Source organism: Nicotiana tabacum, chromosome 24 (assembly GCF_000715075.1).
Source record: "Nicotiana tabacum cultivar K326 chromosome 24, ASM71507v2, whole genome shotgun sequence".
In the NCBI taxonomy this organism is placed as follows: domain Eukaryota; kingdom Viridiplantae; phylum Streptophyta; class Magnoliopsida; order Solanales; family Solanaceae; genus Nicotiana; species Nicotiana tabacum.
In genome coordinates, this window is record NC_134103.1 from 9177742 (window position 1) to 9195599 (window position 17858).

Sequence of the window (17858 nt, forward strand, 5' to 3'; positions counted from 1 at the left end):
GGCAACATTATTGGTGGAGGAGAATGAAAAAGGATATAGTTGCATATGTAGCTTGGTGTCTGAATTATCAGCAAGTTAAATACGAGCATCAGAGACTTGGTGGTTTGTTTCAGAAGTTAGAAATTCCTGAGTGGAAATGGGAGCGTATCACTATAGATTTTGTTGTTGGACTCCCACGGACTCAAAGAAACTTTGACGTGGTTTGGGTCATTGTGAACAGGTTGACCAAGTCAGCACATTTCATTCCAGTGGCAGTTACCTATTTTTCAGAGCGGTTAGCTGAAATCTACATTCGTGAGATTGTCCGCCTACACGGTGTGCCCGTGTCTATTATTTCATATCGAGGTACAAAATTTACCTCACACTTTTGGAGGGCTGTACAACATAAGTTAGGCACGCGGGTTGAGTTGAGTACAATATTTCATCCACAGACAGACGGACAGTCAGAGCGCACCATTCAGATATTGGAAGATATGCTTTGCGCTTGTGTTATAGACTTTGGAGGTTCTTGGGATCCATTCTTGCCACTTGCTCAGTTTGCTTATAATAATAGCTACCAGTCGAGCATTCAGATGGCTCCATATGAGGTATTATACGGAAGGTGATACTGATTGCCAGTTGGTTAATTTGAACTGGGAGAGGCTCGGTTGTTGGGTACCGATTTGGTACAGGATGCTTTGGATAAGTTTAAAGTTATTCACGATCAACTTCGTACAGCTAAGTCTAGGCAAAAGAGTTATGCCGACCGTCAAGTTCCTGATATTGCATTCATGGTTGGAGAAAGAATATTACTCCGGGTTTCACCTATGAAAGGTGTAATGAGGTTCGGAAAGAAGGGCAAGTTGAGCCCTAGGTATATTGGACCCTTTGAAATTCTTGAAAGGGTGGGTGAAGTAGCCTACATGCTTGCATTACCACCTAGTTTATCAGCGGTTCATCTAGTGTTCCATGTGTCAATGCTCCGAAAATATCATGGTGATCTGTCCCATGTGTTAAATTTCATCTCAGTTCAATTGGATAAAGATTTGACTTACGAGGAGGAGCCGGTGGCTATTCTAGCCCGGCAGGTCCGGCAGTTGAGGTCTAATAGTTATCCTTCAGTTCGAGTGCAATGGAGAGGTCAGCCAGTAGAGGCATCTACCTGGGAGTCCGAGTCAGACACGCGGAGTAAATATCCGCACTTATTCACCAGCTCAGGTATTTTTTTTTCTAACTTCTTTCGAGGACGAACGTTTGTTTTAGAGGGGGAGAATGTGATGACCCAAAATGTCATCTTTAAATTTAATAATTAATAGTATGTTCTAAGACCTCAAAAGCACTATTTATTACTCCTCGACTTGCGTGCACAGTCCGTAAAATTTTCCGAAAAGTTTTTATGTGAAAAATAGATTAAAATGTGAAATAGAGCCTTAAAACTCAATTGTGTTGACTTTGATCAACATTTTGAGCAAACAGACCCGGATCAGTATTTTGACAGTTTCGGTTGGTCCGTATCGTGATTTGGGACTTGAGCATATGCCCGGAATTTAATTTGGAGGTCCCTAGCTCAAGTTATGACAATTTAACGGAAACTAGTAATTTAAAGGCTAAAGATTTCCAAGTTTGACCACGGGATTAACTTTTTGATATCAAAGCCGGAATCTGATTCTGGAAATTGGAAGAGCTTTGTTATGTCATTTAGGACTTGTGTGCCAAATTTTAAGTCATTCCGGATTCATTTAATATGTTTTGGCACGGAATTTGTAAATTAAAAAGTTTAAAACTCAAAATTTCGAATCGGGGTGTGAATTATAATTTTAGCGTTGTTTGACGTGATATTAGACCCCGAATAAGTCCGTATTATGTTACGGGACTGTTGGTATATTCGAACGGGGTCCCGAGTACCCCGAGTGTGATTCGAATCGAAATCGGAACAAGAATTGGACTTAAGGAAAAATCTGATATTTGGCCTTCTCGTGTAATCGCACTTGCGGATTTTGGACCGCAGGTGCGAGCTCGCCGAAGCGAGCCTTCCATCACAGAAGCGGCCTGGGCAAGCTGGGTAAAAGTCTGCAGGTGCAGAAACTTGCACGCACCTGTGTGTCCGCATAAGCGGACTCAACGATCGCAGAAGCAGAAGGCAGCGCAGGTGCGCATTTTTCCTCCGCAGATGCGAGGCCTCGCCTGGCAGCCCCATTTCACAGATGCAAAATTTTTCTCACAAATGCGAGCTCGCAAGTGCGAGCCCAGGCACCGCAGGTGCGGAAATGCCTGGGCAGTGTATAAATTGAAGAGTCCGAGATTTTTACTCATTTTGGTCATTTTGAGCTCGGGTAAGGCGAATTCTTGGGCGACTTTCACGGGAAAAATTAGGGTAAGTGTTCCTTATCCTATATTGATTATATTTTATGATTCCATACTCATTTACATCATGAATCCATGAATTTATGGAAGAAAAATTAGATTTTTATAAAATCTTCCAAAAACGAAAATTTAAGATTTGAAGGTCCATTTGACATCGGAATTGAATAATTTTTGTATGGTTGAAATCGTAGCGGAATGGGTGTTCGGATTTCACAAGTTTTTTCGAGATTTGAGACGTGGATCCCCCTGTCGAATATTTAAATGAATTTTAGATTTTTATCCGGAAAATTAGTAAATTCATATGGAATTAATTCCTATGATTCGTATTGAGTATATCGAATTGTGTGTGAATAGATTTGAAGCTTTTGAAGAAAAATTTAAAAGGAAAAGCTGTGGCCGAGTAATTGATTGGAATTTGCAAAGCGAGGTAAGTGTCGTAGTTAACCTTGACTTGAGGGAATAGAAACCTTAAATTAATTGTTGTGTGAAATGCATGTGAGCGACGTATAGGCGAGGTGACGAGTGTCTATACGTCATCAAATTAATTGTTTGCATAATTACTTGAAAAATCATAAATCGTTTTAAATTATGAATTAAGTATTATAAAAATTATTTCTCTCCTATTCTTTGTCAAATATTAATTCTTGAATTCCTGCAATAATTGTTATATGCTATTTGATTTATGTGTCTTAATTGTTATTTGACATTTAGCATACTAAATATTAACTGCCTATTTTCACCACAATTTTAACAATTAAATACTAATTGCCATTATTTGTTCATAAATAAATTATAATTATTGTGTGTCTTGATGCTTAATAGTTTCTCATTGAACATGGTATTTATTGGAGTAATTTTTATTACATTTATGAGTTGTTTAAAGTTATATTGGTGCAACGGATTGCACGCCCCAACAGACTTATTTAAAAGTCTATATTGGGGGATCGTATTGCACGCCGTAACAGACTTATTTAAAAGTCTGTATTGGGGAATCGGATTGCACGCCACAACAGACTCCCGCAACAGACTTATTTAAAAGTTTATATATATATTTGATTAAAATAAATATATTGGAGGATTGAAAATGAATATATTGTGGGAGCGGTTTGCATGCTGCAACGGAAATTGGTTGAATTAATAATTTGTTATGACTGTTTAGTTGGTTTCAACTATTATAAATGAGTTGCCTAATTTATTTCTATTATTTGTTGTTGTTACTAATATTGCGTACAGGTTAATGTAAGTGACCTGCCTTTGCCTCGTGACCACTTCGTCGAGGTTAGGCTCAGCACTTACCAGTACATGGGGTCAGTTGTACTGATACTACACTCTGCACTACTTGTGCAGATTTCGGAGTTGGTCCCAGCGGCGTACCATAGATTTGCTCAGATTTCAGCTACCAGAGGAGACTTGAGGTATAACTGCACGTCGTCCGCAGTTCTGAAGTCCCCGTCTACTTTACTTTAGCTGTGTGTTAGTTTTCAGACAGTTTTATTTTATTCAGACATTTATTTGTATTATTCTAGAAGCTCGTGCACTTGTGACACTAATTCTGGGATAGTATTTAGACACCATTATTTTTATGGATTATTCACTACATTTCAGACCTTACTTCTGCATTTATTTCTTTGTTATTAATAAATTTAAAAATTATTTTAAAATGGATAATATTATTCTAACGTTGGCTTGCCTAGCAAGTGAAATGTTAGGCGTTATCCGGTCTAAAGGTGGGAATTTCGAGTCGTGACATATACACAACAAAACGATATCATAGTATACTCTATGTCTCTCGTCCTCGCCTGCACGGAAATACCCTTCGCTCCATGAATATATTATAATATAAAAATAATGGCACGGCATCACCCTTCGTGATTTTACTCTCATCCTCACCTGATAATATAAATGAAATGGCACGGCAACACCCTTCGTGCTTTTAGACTCTCAATGGCACGACATCACCCTTCGTGCTTTACACTCTCAAATGGCAAGGCATCACCCTTTGTGCTTTACACTCTCCCTCACATGATAATATAATTCAAATGGTACGACATCACCATTCGTGCTTTACACTCTTCCTTACCAAGCACATGTATATCATTAACAAGCAAGGTAAGAAGCATAAATAACATCAAGGAGAGTGTTTAAACCACCACACAATACAACAATTCATATCACAATTTTTCACTGACCACAATCAAATTCCAAATATGTACCAGAATCAATAAATTTCTCAACAAATAGCCCAAGGTTCCATACAACATATATAAAATCTCAAAACAATCATCAGAGATGGAAAATACTCAGTATAGGGCAACGCATTCATTAATCCAAATTCTTAATAATAATATAAACGCCTCTTCTTAAGCTTATTTAATTAATTCTTTGCAAATAAAAAATCCATAATAAAATTAATTTCCAAGAAATATCAAATCATCAATTTACGTAATCCACATAAATATACAAGTAATAATCACATCAAATTGTCATATAAAAATAAATTCAACAAACGCGAATTGAGGCATGGCAAAATAGATGATTTAATAAATGCCAACAATTATTCAATTTATCACAATGTGCCTAAAATCTTAACCCAATATATTTTGCACATATAATCCCGAGTACGTACTCGTCACCTCGCGTACACGACTTTTCACATTTCACAAATGGCACATAAGACTCGATGCCTAAGGGGTAATTCCCCCACTCAAGGTTAGGCAAGATACTTACCTTTTTGAAGTTATGCCGATATTCCAAAATCGCCTTCTTGCTTGAATTAACCTCCGGACAGCTCAAATCTATCCAAATTAATTGTATAACTTCATTAAATTTTATCAGAAATAATTTCGTATAATAAAATTTCGACTTAAATATTTATTTTTAAAAGTCAACCAAAGTCAACGCAGGGCCTGCCTCTCGGAACCCGATATAATTTTTACGAAATTCGAATACCCATTCTGATATGAGTTCAACCATACCAATTTTATCAAATTCCAATAACAACTCGACCTCCAAATCTAAATTTTTTGTTTTTGGAAGATTTTGCCAAAATCTTAATTTCTTCCATTAATATCTGAATTAAACGATGAATATAATCATAGATTCATGAAATATAAATTCTTTAGGATATAGAACACTTACCCCAACTAAGCTTGTGAAAAATCCCTCCATAATCGCCCAAATCCGAGCTCCAAAAATACCAATCGAAATGAAGAAATGACTGATTTTCGACCCCTTATGTTTCTGTCCATTTTCGCTTCTGCGGACACATTTATCACACCTGCGAGCTCTCTTTTGCGAGCACATGCCCGCTTCTATGAAGTCCACTGGCCACTTCCCTCTCGCACCTGCGGAAGAATTTTCGCTTCTGCGCATTCGCAGGTGCGATGCAACCTGTGCATCTGCGGAAGTAGTCGTTCCTGTATCGTCTCTTCCCGCTTCTGCGCTTCTGCGGGTGCGGAAATTTCTTCGCATCTGCGACCACTGCCATGCCCTTCCATTTTCGCTTCTGTGGTGGATGTGTCGCTTCTGCGAGGTCTCTTCTGCGGCCCATGCATCGCAGAAGCGATTCCAACAGCTGCTGCCATTTTCCAGCAGTTTCCTTCTAGTCCAAATTGCTCCGTTAACCTTCCGAAATCCACCCGAGGCCCTCGGGACCTTAACCAAATATACCAACATGTCCCAAAATATAATACGAACTTAGTCGAGGCTTCAAACCATGTCAAACAACGCCGAAATTACAAATCACACATCGAATCGAATTATGAGTTTTCAAATCTTCCAACTTCTATATTTTGCGCCGAAACGTATCATATCAATTCGGAATGACTTCAAATTCTGCACACAAGTCATAAATGACGTAATGGAGCTATTCCAATTTCCTGAATCGAAATACGACCTCGTTATCAAAAATTCAACCTTCGGTCGAACTTTCCAAAAATTTTCTATTTATCCAACTTTCGCCAAAATGCGTCGAATTGTCCTACGGACTTTCAAATCCAAATCCGAACATACACCTAAGTCCGAAATCGTCATACGAAACTATTGACATCATCAAAATTCCATTCTGGAGCCGTTTGCTCAAAAGTCAAGTCTTCAGTCAACTCTTTCCATTTATGCTTCAAAAATGAGAATTGTTTTTTAATTTAATTTCGAAAATCAAACTCGACCACACACGCGGGTCATAATACATATTACAAAACTGCTCGAGATCTTAAGTCAATGAACGGGGCATAACTTTTTAAAACGACAAGTCAAGTCATTACAAAAAGTAAATACATTTTAAACAGTGGCTAAAGAGTAAAGACATCTCTAATTAGTGGCTAATTGTGCACTTCCCCCGTATCTTCACCGTTCAGCCATCTATACTGCCTAAATTGTTTGTAAAGACAGACTTTTGGTGCTAAATCCAAAGTCGAGAGGGAAACAATTCAAATTATATGCTAAGGTCGCTAATTAATTAGTTATCACTTAGTAGGGAGTGATCGAGCGAATCTTACACTCACCAACTCTAATCTTAACCAGAGGCGGACCCAGGATTTGAGTATGACGGGGGCACCATTATCATTAGAGTGTATTACCCAAAACTTTATTAGCTAGTAAAAGAATACATATAAACTCTAGGATAGACCAGTAAATAAGTAGCATATTCCACTATATAATATAAACTTGCTAAGCAAAAAACTACAATAAAGTAAAAAGAGCTTACGCTTTGATTTCATCATACTCCCCAATTGACTCGCGAACACAAGCTCCAACTTCATCATACTCCCAAATTGACCTACGAACACAAATTTTAAAATAAGTATTCCAAAAAAAAAAATATTGCACATCCTTGCGCACACATGAACTAAACTGGAATAAACTTTAAAATGCAAAACAAGCTTAGTGGCCTTAATAGCAATTCGCGACATACAAATAATTATCTACTATTGTCCCAAAAAGAGAACTAAAGAAGGCACAACTTAAATCAAAATACAAACTTCAATATTATAGAATATCTTTAATTGATACTAATATAACAAAAGTACATCATCCACTTATACTTGAACTCGACACATTCTCATACTCTGAAAACGGTCAATAATAGCATCATTGCTTATATTTGCAAATACTTCTTTTTCAAAGTAACAAACTAAACAATCATTTAAAAATGCATCACCAATACTACTACGCAATTCATCTTTGATGTACTTCATGGATGAGAATGCTCTTTCTACCGTTGCAGTCGCGACAGGTAAAATTAGAGTCAACTTTACAAGTAAATAAATAAGTGAATATGCCTCCACAAGATTTGCTTCAACCAACGCTTTTGCCAAATCACCAATTCCTTTCAAATCCGAGAATCTAGGGTCACCATGTTTCATGTGCAATATGAAAGTGTCAAGTTGGTGACTAAGATCTCGAAGCTTCAATTCACCAAACTCATCTGGATAATACTTGGCCAATGTCATTATTCTTTCCTTATCAAAATTAACAAACGAATTAGCTGGATTCAAGCTAGCCATACCAAGAAGCAAGTTACCACTAACAACATCAAAACGACTGTTAAGCTCCTGAAGTTGCAAATCAATCACTGTGTAAAAAAGCTCAATACGTAAGTGATGTGAATAAGTAACACTAGAAGGCCTACACTTTGACTTTCCAGGAATATAGAATTCTTCCATATTGGGCACCAAAATGTCATGTTTAGCACAAAACAAAGAGACTTCATCCATTAATGATTTCCATCCTTCATTTCTCATTTGTTGCAACCTATCCTTTGTAAGGTTAAGAAATATCATGGCATTGACAATATCTTGCTCTTTCTTCTGTAAAGCTTTACTCAGCTCGTTCGACATCAACAATACCTTCAACATCAAGTGAAGCATGAACACAAATTCAAATGAATTGATTTTACTCAAAAAGGCTTCTGCTTACAATCTATCATTAGCCTCGGAACCTTCATATTCAATCACCCCAAGCACATGAACAATAGATGCAAACAAAACAACAAAGTTTCTAATGTTTTACAATGTGATCCCCAACGAGTGTCACCTGGCCTTTGAAGCCCTCGTTCTTGATTTAATCCTTTCCCATTTTGAACTTCACCACTCTCTAGCAACTGCTCCAATAATTCTGCTTGATGGTCCCGAAGTTTATCTCTACGTTTAAAGGATACTCCAATCACATTCAAGACATTAGAAACTATAGCAAAGAAAGTTTTCACCTCCTTATGTTTTTTAGCAACCGCTACAAGCGTCAACTGTAATTGATGAGCAAAACAATGAATGCAATGTGCCGAAGGAGTTTCTTGCAAAATTAAAGCTTTAAGACCATTCATTTTTCCTTGCATATTACTAGCTCCATCATACCCTTGTCCGCGTATTTTGGATGGACTTAATGAGTGTTTCATAAGCAAAGAAAGTATTGCTTCCTTCAACGATTTTGCAGAGGTATCACCAACACGAACAAGACCAATAAATGGCTCGTTCACTTAGCCTTTTTTGTCAACATACCGCAAAGCGAGGGCCATTTGTTTATGGTGTGAAATATCCTTGGACTCATCAACTAATATCCCGAAATAATCCCCATCTAAATTATTGATTATAACTTTCACGGTTTCTTGTGCACAAGGACTCACAATGTCCTTTTGAATTTTTGGCGAAGTCATCATATCATTTTTTGGAGCATGTTTCAATATGACTCTATCCACTTGAGGGAGCCTCTTTGCAAGCCATTCCAAAAGCCCTAGAAAAAGGCCTTTGTTTTTTGAAGAATCACTTTTATCGTGACCTCTAAATGACAATCCAAAGTACAAGAGGAACCTTGCAACATCGATTGATGCATTTAAACGAATTCGGTGCTCATTTCTTTGTTTCTCAGATTGCTTATCAAAAGCAACTTGAATTGATTGAGATTGATGTGATAAGTCTAACATCTTGTTGAAACACTTGTGGTGGAGGCTATTTACTTGACCAACATGTAAAGCAAGTCTTTCCGAAGCTTTATTCCAAGCCTTAAAGCCCGTTTTTGTGAAAGAGTCACCCGTGCTTTCATGAACATAATTATTTTTGAATAAATAACAACATAAATAAAATGCGGCATCTTTCTTCATACTATACTCCAACCATCTAGAATACGAATCTTTAAACCAACCCGGACTAAATTGATGCATTTTATTCCCGAATAAAGTCTTAGGAAACTTATGATCAACCGGTTGACAAGGTCCATTTTGAATGTAGTGTCTTCTTACTTCATCCCGTATTCTAGGACTATATTTATCAATGGGTACTCTCTCTCCAGGATCGGAATTGAGTAATTTCTCATCAAACTCCTCTATAAGATGAGAGGAATTGTTTCTAAGAGTAGAAATTGGTTGAGAAGAATTAAACTTCGTCAAAAATACGTCCATCTCAATTCATAAGAACAAGAACTTCCTACAAAAAACGAGTCCAATAAATTTAAGAGTCTATCAAGAATACAAACAAACACAATATAAATAGAGCAATACACCCCTTTTATCAAGAAATAAAACAAATACAACTTATTGAATACTAATACTACAACTCTATAAAAGTACCACTTGATATCTTCACTAACATTTACTTGTAAATTCTAGCTATGTTGCATAATTTAATTATATTTTAATACTTAATATTTTCACTAACCTGTAAATGTAGTGTTGGTTGCTAGCACAGTATAATTAAAATTGCATCTCAAAATACTTAATTGACTTCTTTTTGTATATCAAGAATCAGAAACTTAAATATAAATTGAAAAACATGGAGACAGTCATTCTTAAACAACCATTCTTAAACAATTTGGAGCGTCTGAAAAATAGAAAGAGAAGTCATTCTTAAAGTTAAATAGCAAAAAATTAAGAGACCACTAAATTCCAGAGAAAATAGAAGCTCAACCTAAACAAAATTATTTGAATAATAGATTTGAGGTTTACCTAATTACCATTTATCAAGAATACCTTTACTGGAGATTCTTGAACCAAAATTTTTAAACCAATTGCTGCTCATTATATGATAACTCTGCACTATATATATCTTTATGAATATGTGAGTGTGTTCTCGAGTGTTTGATCAAGTTTATAGCTTCTGTAGTTCTGTATCTTGGCTGTTGTTTATTGACTTGATTTTAGTGTTGTATTTATTTAGATAATGATTTAAACAAAAGCAGATGTCATTTGTTGTGAGCCCATATTTAAGCTTTCTACAGTTTCACTCTAATATCTTTGAAGAGGTCAAGTTGGTGGACTGGATGTAAATTAACATCCATCTCCAGTTCTCCATGCTCTTAATCTCTTATAATTTATAAATAAAAAATAAGTTTCAAAGTAAGAGAAGCACTAACCAGAGATTTAATGCCTGCTACTTTTTCAAAGTAATGAGAGAAATTGAGATTGAGGAAAAAGGGTTCTCCATTTTGAAGTGAGAAGTAACTGCCTGAGAGATGAGTTAATGGGAGGCGAGCTTTGATTTTTGATTGAGGAAGAACCGAAGAAGTGAAGAACTGGAGAAGGGTTTAGTCTTTAGGGAATTGACATTTGGGGCTTTTGATTAGGGTATTGACTATTATCTATAACTATTAAAAATTTAAAATATAATTAAATTGAGAAAAGGTGAAATAAAAAATTATAAATTAGTGAACTGTTGACTAGTGACTAATAAATAGTACTATTGTACTAGTATATAATTCCAGTTATAAGAAGTAAAAGAAACTTTTAAAAAGAAGAAGTAAAAGGCGGGTTTCGAACCCGCATCGTATGACAAGAAGCAGAGCTTATGCTTAGAGGCGGACCATTGCTCCAAGCATAATTTCATTAATGAGGGGGCCAAGAAAAATATTTAAGGGGTCCCCAAAGTATATACAGCTATACATAAAATATATATACAGGGTTTTTGTCAATGTTAACGGGTTCACGTGACCCCTCAAGGACTGGTGTAGGTTCGCCTCTGTATATATATATAAGTTTTCAGAAAGTCGAATATGCATACGATATTTTCAGAAAGAAAAACACGAGGAAAATTAGTAAAATTTCAGCTTGAAAATGATTTATATATTTTCTTAAGGTGAGGGTGTTGCAAAGATGATGTTGGAGTACATGTTTGAGGATATATGGAAAGAAATTAGAAGATTTGTCAATTTTTTATCATGGGAAGCACGTAAATCACACAAAAAATTAATTTGATTATAATTTATATGTTCAAGTGGACTTATTACAAGAGTTGGTGACGTTTGACTATATAATTTGGATTTTTCACTTAATAAATGGACGAATCTATCATATTGACCTAATCCAAATTTAAATAATTGATCCACACGTCTTCAATGAGCTCAGAGATACTAATGATGAAAATACAGTCAAAACTCTCTATAATAGTCTCGTTTGTTCCAAATATTTTTGGATGTTATAACGAAATATTATTATAGAGAACACATATTATAACATAACATGAAAATTGGTTCCGAAAAAACTTGACTTTCATAGTGAAGTATTATTATATAGGGATATTGTTATAAAGAGGTCTGACTGTAATGACTGAATTGGCGAAAATAAATTTGTAAAAATGTACGCATTAGTCAAATTGCAGTTGTAGCATGGTTAAATTTACAGATAAATTATAGATATACTATATTTTACATTTACTCGTTCCACCCTCTACACTTCTTCACGTTTTACATTAGTTAACTCTTATTTTTAAGACTTTGCCTTCCAGCTGCAAGGAAAATAAAATATTACTACTACGTTATCTAAGACTAGTAATATATATTTGTACGTCGTCATTACGATTAAGCCTAGGTTTTTTGTATCTCATTGGTGGATAATTAATACAATAATGAGTTAGTAAAGACCTTGTTTTAAACTTCATTAGTTGCATGACTTTACTTCTATAAAGTCTTCAAAGAAACAAACCATGAAATAATTTCTTAAACAAAGTGATTTCTTTGTCTTGTAACTTTAGTAAAACTAACTTATCTAATCATAAAACATGAAAACAATAAAACCATATAAGTTTAATCACTACTAGGAAAACTGAAATTAGTTATGAACTTCGTTGTTAATCTATCGTTTATAAATTACTCATAGCTAACGAAACTTTTTAATAATATGTTGCTAATCCATTGTTAAGTAGGATTAGTAACGAATAATTTGTTGTTTAACTACAGAATTTGTCCGTCGCTAATTTCTATTTTTTAGTAATGAATGATTGAGTAATTAAAATATATTATATTACCAATGCAAAATTAATATTGAAAAATTTCTCCTACCTTGCAAGTTGCAGCTGCTACAATTCGAGTTGAAATCACTACACCATAAAAGAAAAAGGAAAAAACCCAATATTTATATACTCCTACACGTTCAAGACTCTCCATTTCTTTAAAACATTCCTTTAATTTCTTCCCCATCTCCTTCTCCTCCAACTTGAAATATTCAATATCCTTTTTTTGTCAAAAATGGTTCGTCCAATGCCAAGAATTAATGGTGAAAATACATGTATTTCCATGCCATTAACAATTGGTTTATTTCTTTCAATATTAGCTCTTGTAACACTATGTGCTAAACATGGAAGAAAATCTTCAACAAAATCCATATCTACTGAAAAAACCAAAACTAATGAATCCAAAATAGTTCCAAAGTTGTCACCACTACGAATTCCTAACAAGAACAGTAATACTTCCGGCGAAGAATCCGACGATTCAACCGGAGAAGTGGTCGGAGAAGGTGGCCATGGGTTGTGGCAAAAGGCAATTATGATGGGTGAAAAATGCCAGCCACCGGAATTTTCAGGTGTTATATACTATGATCCTTTTGGAAATAGGGTTTCTGAACTTCCAAGATCACCTAGAGCAAGTCCTATGCCCAGATATGCTTCCGAACGTCAGTAGGTTTCAGATACCGAATGCTTAAAAAAACTTGTTGATTAGCTTTATTTATAGAAAATTTTGTTTTCTCTAGAGTTTTTTTTTTATGTGTGTTTTATTGGCATGATGTTCACCCTCTTTGAATTACAAAATGTATGGTGCACCTATGAGTTATTGTATTTTTGGACCATGTAGTATATATACTCAGGGTATTTGGATGATATATGCACCTCTAATGATTGTTATTTTGAAGCACCTATGTATATTTTTCTTATTCAAGAGACATGAAGCAAGAACAACAATTTTCTTTTAAGAATTAAAGGTTCTCTCTTCTCTTTTTCCTTTTCTTTAATTCCATATGGTATTGATCACTTTAGATCGACTTTTAGTTTGCATCACCATGTAAGACTTAAATCATTACGGGAATACAAAATAATAATAATAATAATAATAATAATAATAATAATAATAATAATAATAATAATAATAATAATAATAATAATAATAATAATAATAATAATAATAATAATAATAATAATAATAATAATAATAATAATAATAATAATAATAATAATAATAATAATAATAATAATAATAATAATAATAATAATAATAATAATAATAATAATAATAATAATAATAATAATAATAATAATAATAATAATAATAATAATAATAATAATAATAATAATAATAATAATAATAATAATAATAATAATAATAATAATAATAATAATAATAATAATAATAATAATAATAATAATAATAATAATAATAATAATAATAATAATAATAATAATAATAATAATAATAATAATAATAATAATAATAATAATAATAATAATAATAATAATAATAATAATAATAATAATAATAATAATAATAATAATAATAATAATAATAATAATAATAATAATAATAATAATAATAATAATAATAATAATAATAATAATAATAATAATAATAATAATAATAATAATAATAATAATAATAATAATAATAATAATAATAATAATAATAATAATAATAATAATAATAATAATAATAATAATAATAATAATAATAATAATAATAATAATAATAATAATAATAATAATAATAATAATAATAATAATAATAATAATAATAATAATAATAATAATAATAATAATAATAATAATAATAATAATAATAATAATAATAATAATAATAATAATAATAATAATAATAATAATAATAATAATAATAATAATAATAATAATAATAATAATAATAATAATAATAATAATAATAATAATAATAATAATAATAATAATAATAATAATAATAATAATAATAATAATAATAATAATAATAATAATAATAATAATAATAATAATAATAATAATAATAATAATAATAATAATAATAATAATAATAATAATAATAATAATAATAATAATAATAATAATAATAATAATAATAATAATAATAATAATAATAATAATAATAATAATAATAATAATAATAATAATAATAATAATAATAATAATAATAATAATAATAATAATAATAATAATAATAATAATAATAATAATAATAATAATAATAATAATAATAATAATAATAATAATAATAATAATAATAATAATAATAATAATAATAATAATAATAATAATAATAAACAACCTCCCAAGACTGGTAATACTGAGTCACGAACTCTAACTGAATATATGAAATGATCTCAAGGATTGAATACTCAATACTGTTTGATTAATAATTAACAGTACAATAAAATGGAAAGACTCCAAGGGACTGCGACGACCAAGAAGCTCTAACTTAATCCTTGCAATCACACTTTAACTATGTCCGAATCCGATATCTCCAATACCTGGCTCTGCATAAAAATGTGCAGAAGTGTAGTATGAGTACACCACAGTCGGTACCCAGTAAGTATCAAAACTAACCTCAGTGAAGTAGTGACGAGGTACAGTCAAGACACTCACTAGTATAATAACATGTGCGATATAGTATACAATAATAATAGGAAACAAATAACAATGATGGAAACAATAATCAATCAGTGATATACATAGCAGGGTAACAAGAACAACATAAATATTGCTCAATCAATAATGAATACGAGTACAACCAATTAATCAAGTCCTTCAAATATAAATCTTTCGCCTATATGTTTGTAACGACCCGACTTATCGTTTTATGAATTAGCATCTCATTCAGCGACTTAAGGTCCCAAGCAGCTTTGTGATGTGTATTATGACTTGCGTGTGTGGTCGAATTAAATTTTCGGATGATTCAGGATCAAATTGGAAGAACAATTCTTATTTAAGAAGTTTAAAAGAAAAGAGTTGACCAGAGAGTTGACTTTTGAGAAAGCAACCCCGGAATAGAGTTTTGATTATTCCAATAGCTTCGTATGGTGATTTTGGACTTAGGCGCATGCCCGAAATTGGAGTTGAAAGTCCGTAGAACAATTCAACGGATTTTGGCGAAATTAGAAAGTTGATGTGTGCTAATTATATTATTTTGTGTACAGACGAGGACTATTAATATGATGGATATCAATTTGATATGATAATAAGTGTACGAGGCATATTATAAGTGATGTGTGGTCTAAGAACAGCCCCAAGGCTAAGTCAAGTTGGAAATTATACGATGGGATAAAGTTTCAAGTGAATTCGCACAAGACTTAAATTCAAACGAGCATAAATCTCCGGATATGAAGATTTATATGGTGTATAACCTATCAAACGAAAGTTCTATGTGTCTAGTTTCCAATGATTCAAACCGTTTGTCATTTGAAGATTCCTACAAGAAGTTATAACCTTTTTACTAAAGGGTAGCAGAACAGCTACGCGAGCCTTGCGTAGCCTACGCAGCATAGCAACGTAGCCTACGCACCATTGCGTAGACAAATCCAGCAGCTTCCAACTGAAGAGGGATAGAAGTCTACCCTGCGTATCCTTTATGCGTAGCCTACGCAGGAGGCTACGCAGCTTCAAGAGACATTTTAAAGGGGCTGAAACAAGGGGTTTAGAGATAAAAAAAATATAAGTTCTTCAACTTGGAATTGATTTCTAGAAAGAAGGAGGAGTTCTTCCACCATGGATACACTTCAAGGTAAGTTGTTTTGGCACAAGAATGATTATATAACATTATTTAGTGATAACACTAATATTATTATGGATCCAATCCATAGGAAATGGGTTGAATCTTCAAGAACACCAAAAAGAAGAAAAGCGAGATTCTTCCATCAAGAGGTAATCCCTTCACTTAAGCTTCATATATATGTCATATTGGAGTATGGATAGCATTTTTATGAGTTTTATTTGAAGTTATAATGGGATATTGCATGAACCCTAAGGGTGGGTCTTAAGAATGTCATTTTTGGGTAAAGATGGGTGATTGGGAGTATGATTCTTGTGTGTAAGAGTATTATTTATACGTACCAATAAGGTTTGTGAAAAGATTATTGAGTTCAAATGGATAAAGATTGGGTTGTGGAATAAAGAAAATATTGTAGAAGAGCCTTGTAACAAAATTTGCACACCTAGTGTTTGATAAAATGCTCAAATGAGCAGAAACCATGAATATCTTCCTAATTATAGTTCACTTTTGTTATGTTTCTAGATAGATTGAAGTTTCTAGGATTTACGGAACCTCGTAGTAATGTAAGGAAGGCTCAAGAGAGATTGGAGCCGTCCGGATGTCAATTCACGTGAGAAAGCTATTTTGGAATATCTGCCGAACTTCAAAAAGGTAAGTATCTTGTCTAACCTTGTGTGGGGGAATTACCCCTTAGGCATTGAATCTTATGTGGAAATTGTGTAATTGAAAACCATGTACGCGAGATGACGAGTACGTACTTGGTTTAAATGTGCAAATTATATCGGTTGAAATTCGTAGACTCCCTTATGTATTAAATTGGAAAATTGTTGGAACTTAGTAAATCCTTGATTTGTCATACCTCATTCCTTGTTTGTTGAGTTTGTATTTTATATGATAATTTGGTGTGATTGCCATTTGACTTTTATGTGAACTCTGTGTTTGTTTGAGTTGCCATTTTTATGGAAAGTACTTTCATTATTGATTTTATCTACAGATAATTTTATTGAGAAATTTATTTAATAAGATGAATAAATCTATTATTTTATGATGTTGTGATTTAAAAGAGGTGTTGTTCCTTGATGAATTACTTTTTAGTTCATGTTGTTGAAAACTTGGTATTAAATTATAAAGGTCGTGAATCATATTGAGGCAAAGTGCCAAATTGTAAAATATTATTCGGTTGAGTTGTTCACTCCCGAATATTTTGTTAAGATGTTGTGCACATTATAATTAATTAAATAATTTTAAATTGAGGCGTTTATATATTTATCTAAAATTTGGATTAAAGAAGGCATTTGTCACGACCCAAACAGATGGGCTACGACGGGCACCCGATACCTTACTCAACCGAGTACCAACATAGCATATCATTCTTAACATACTTGCATTGGCAAATAGGCCAAACGGGCCATCATGGGCTAACCAGAATGAACATGGGGGAGTACTCCATATAGGACGACCCAACCTGATATAAAAACTTACACAAGTGACATACGGGCCTATAAGGCCAACATGATAATTTATAAACTCAAAACATAGGCCGACAAGGCCATACTAGTATCCGTATACATGAC

General features: G+C 33.0%; 2 protein-coding genes across 2 annotated transcripts; both read right to left on the reverse strand.

Moving 5' to 3' along the window:
* Window positions 1–7379: 7379 nt before the first annotated feature.
* Window positions 7380–8180, reverse strand: LOC142178008 (uncharacterized). Its single transcript, XM_075247321.1, has one exon. It carries the CDS (start codon window positions 8178–8180, stop codon window positions 7380–7382), a length of 801 nt encoding a protein of 266 aa, XP_075103422.1.
* Window positions 8181–8293: 113 nt separating this feature from the next.
* On the reverse strand, window positions 8294–9259 carry LOC142178009 (uncharacterized). The gene is made up of 2 exons (XM_075247322.1): window positions 8838–9259; window positions 8294–8717 (listed from the first exon to the last, which is right to left on the reverse strand). Exons 1-2 carry the CDS (start codon window positions 9257–9259, stop codon window positions 8294–8296), a joined length of 846 nt encoding a protein of 281 aa, XP_075103423.1.
* Window positions 9260–17858: the final 8599 nt, after the last annotated feature.

What these genes read in the sequence shown, in the direction of transcription:
- LOC142178008 (XM_075247321.1), bottom strand. Translation starts at nt 8,180, where the DNA reads ATGTCGAACGAGCTGAGTAAAGCTTTACAGAAGAAAGAGCAAGATATT.
- LOC142178009 (XM_075247322.1), bottom strand. Translation starts at nt 9,259, where the DNA reads ATGTTAGACTTATCACATCAATCTCAATCAATTCAAGTTGCTTTTGAT. An exon ending in CAAATGGCCCTCGCTTTGCG is followed by an intron (nt 8,718 to 8,837) that starts GTATGTTGACAA and finishes ACACTCATTAAG; the next exon opens with TCCATCCAAAATACGCGGAC.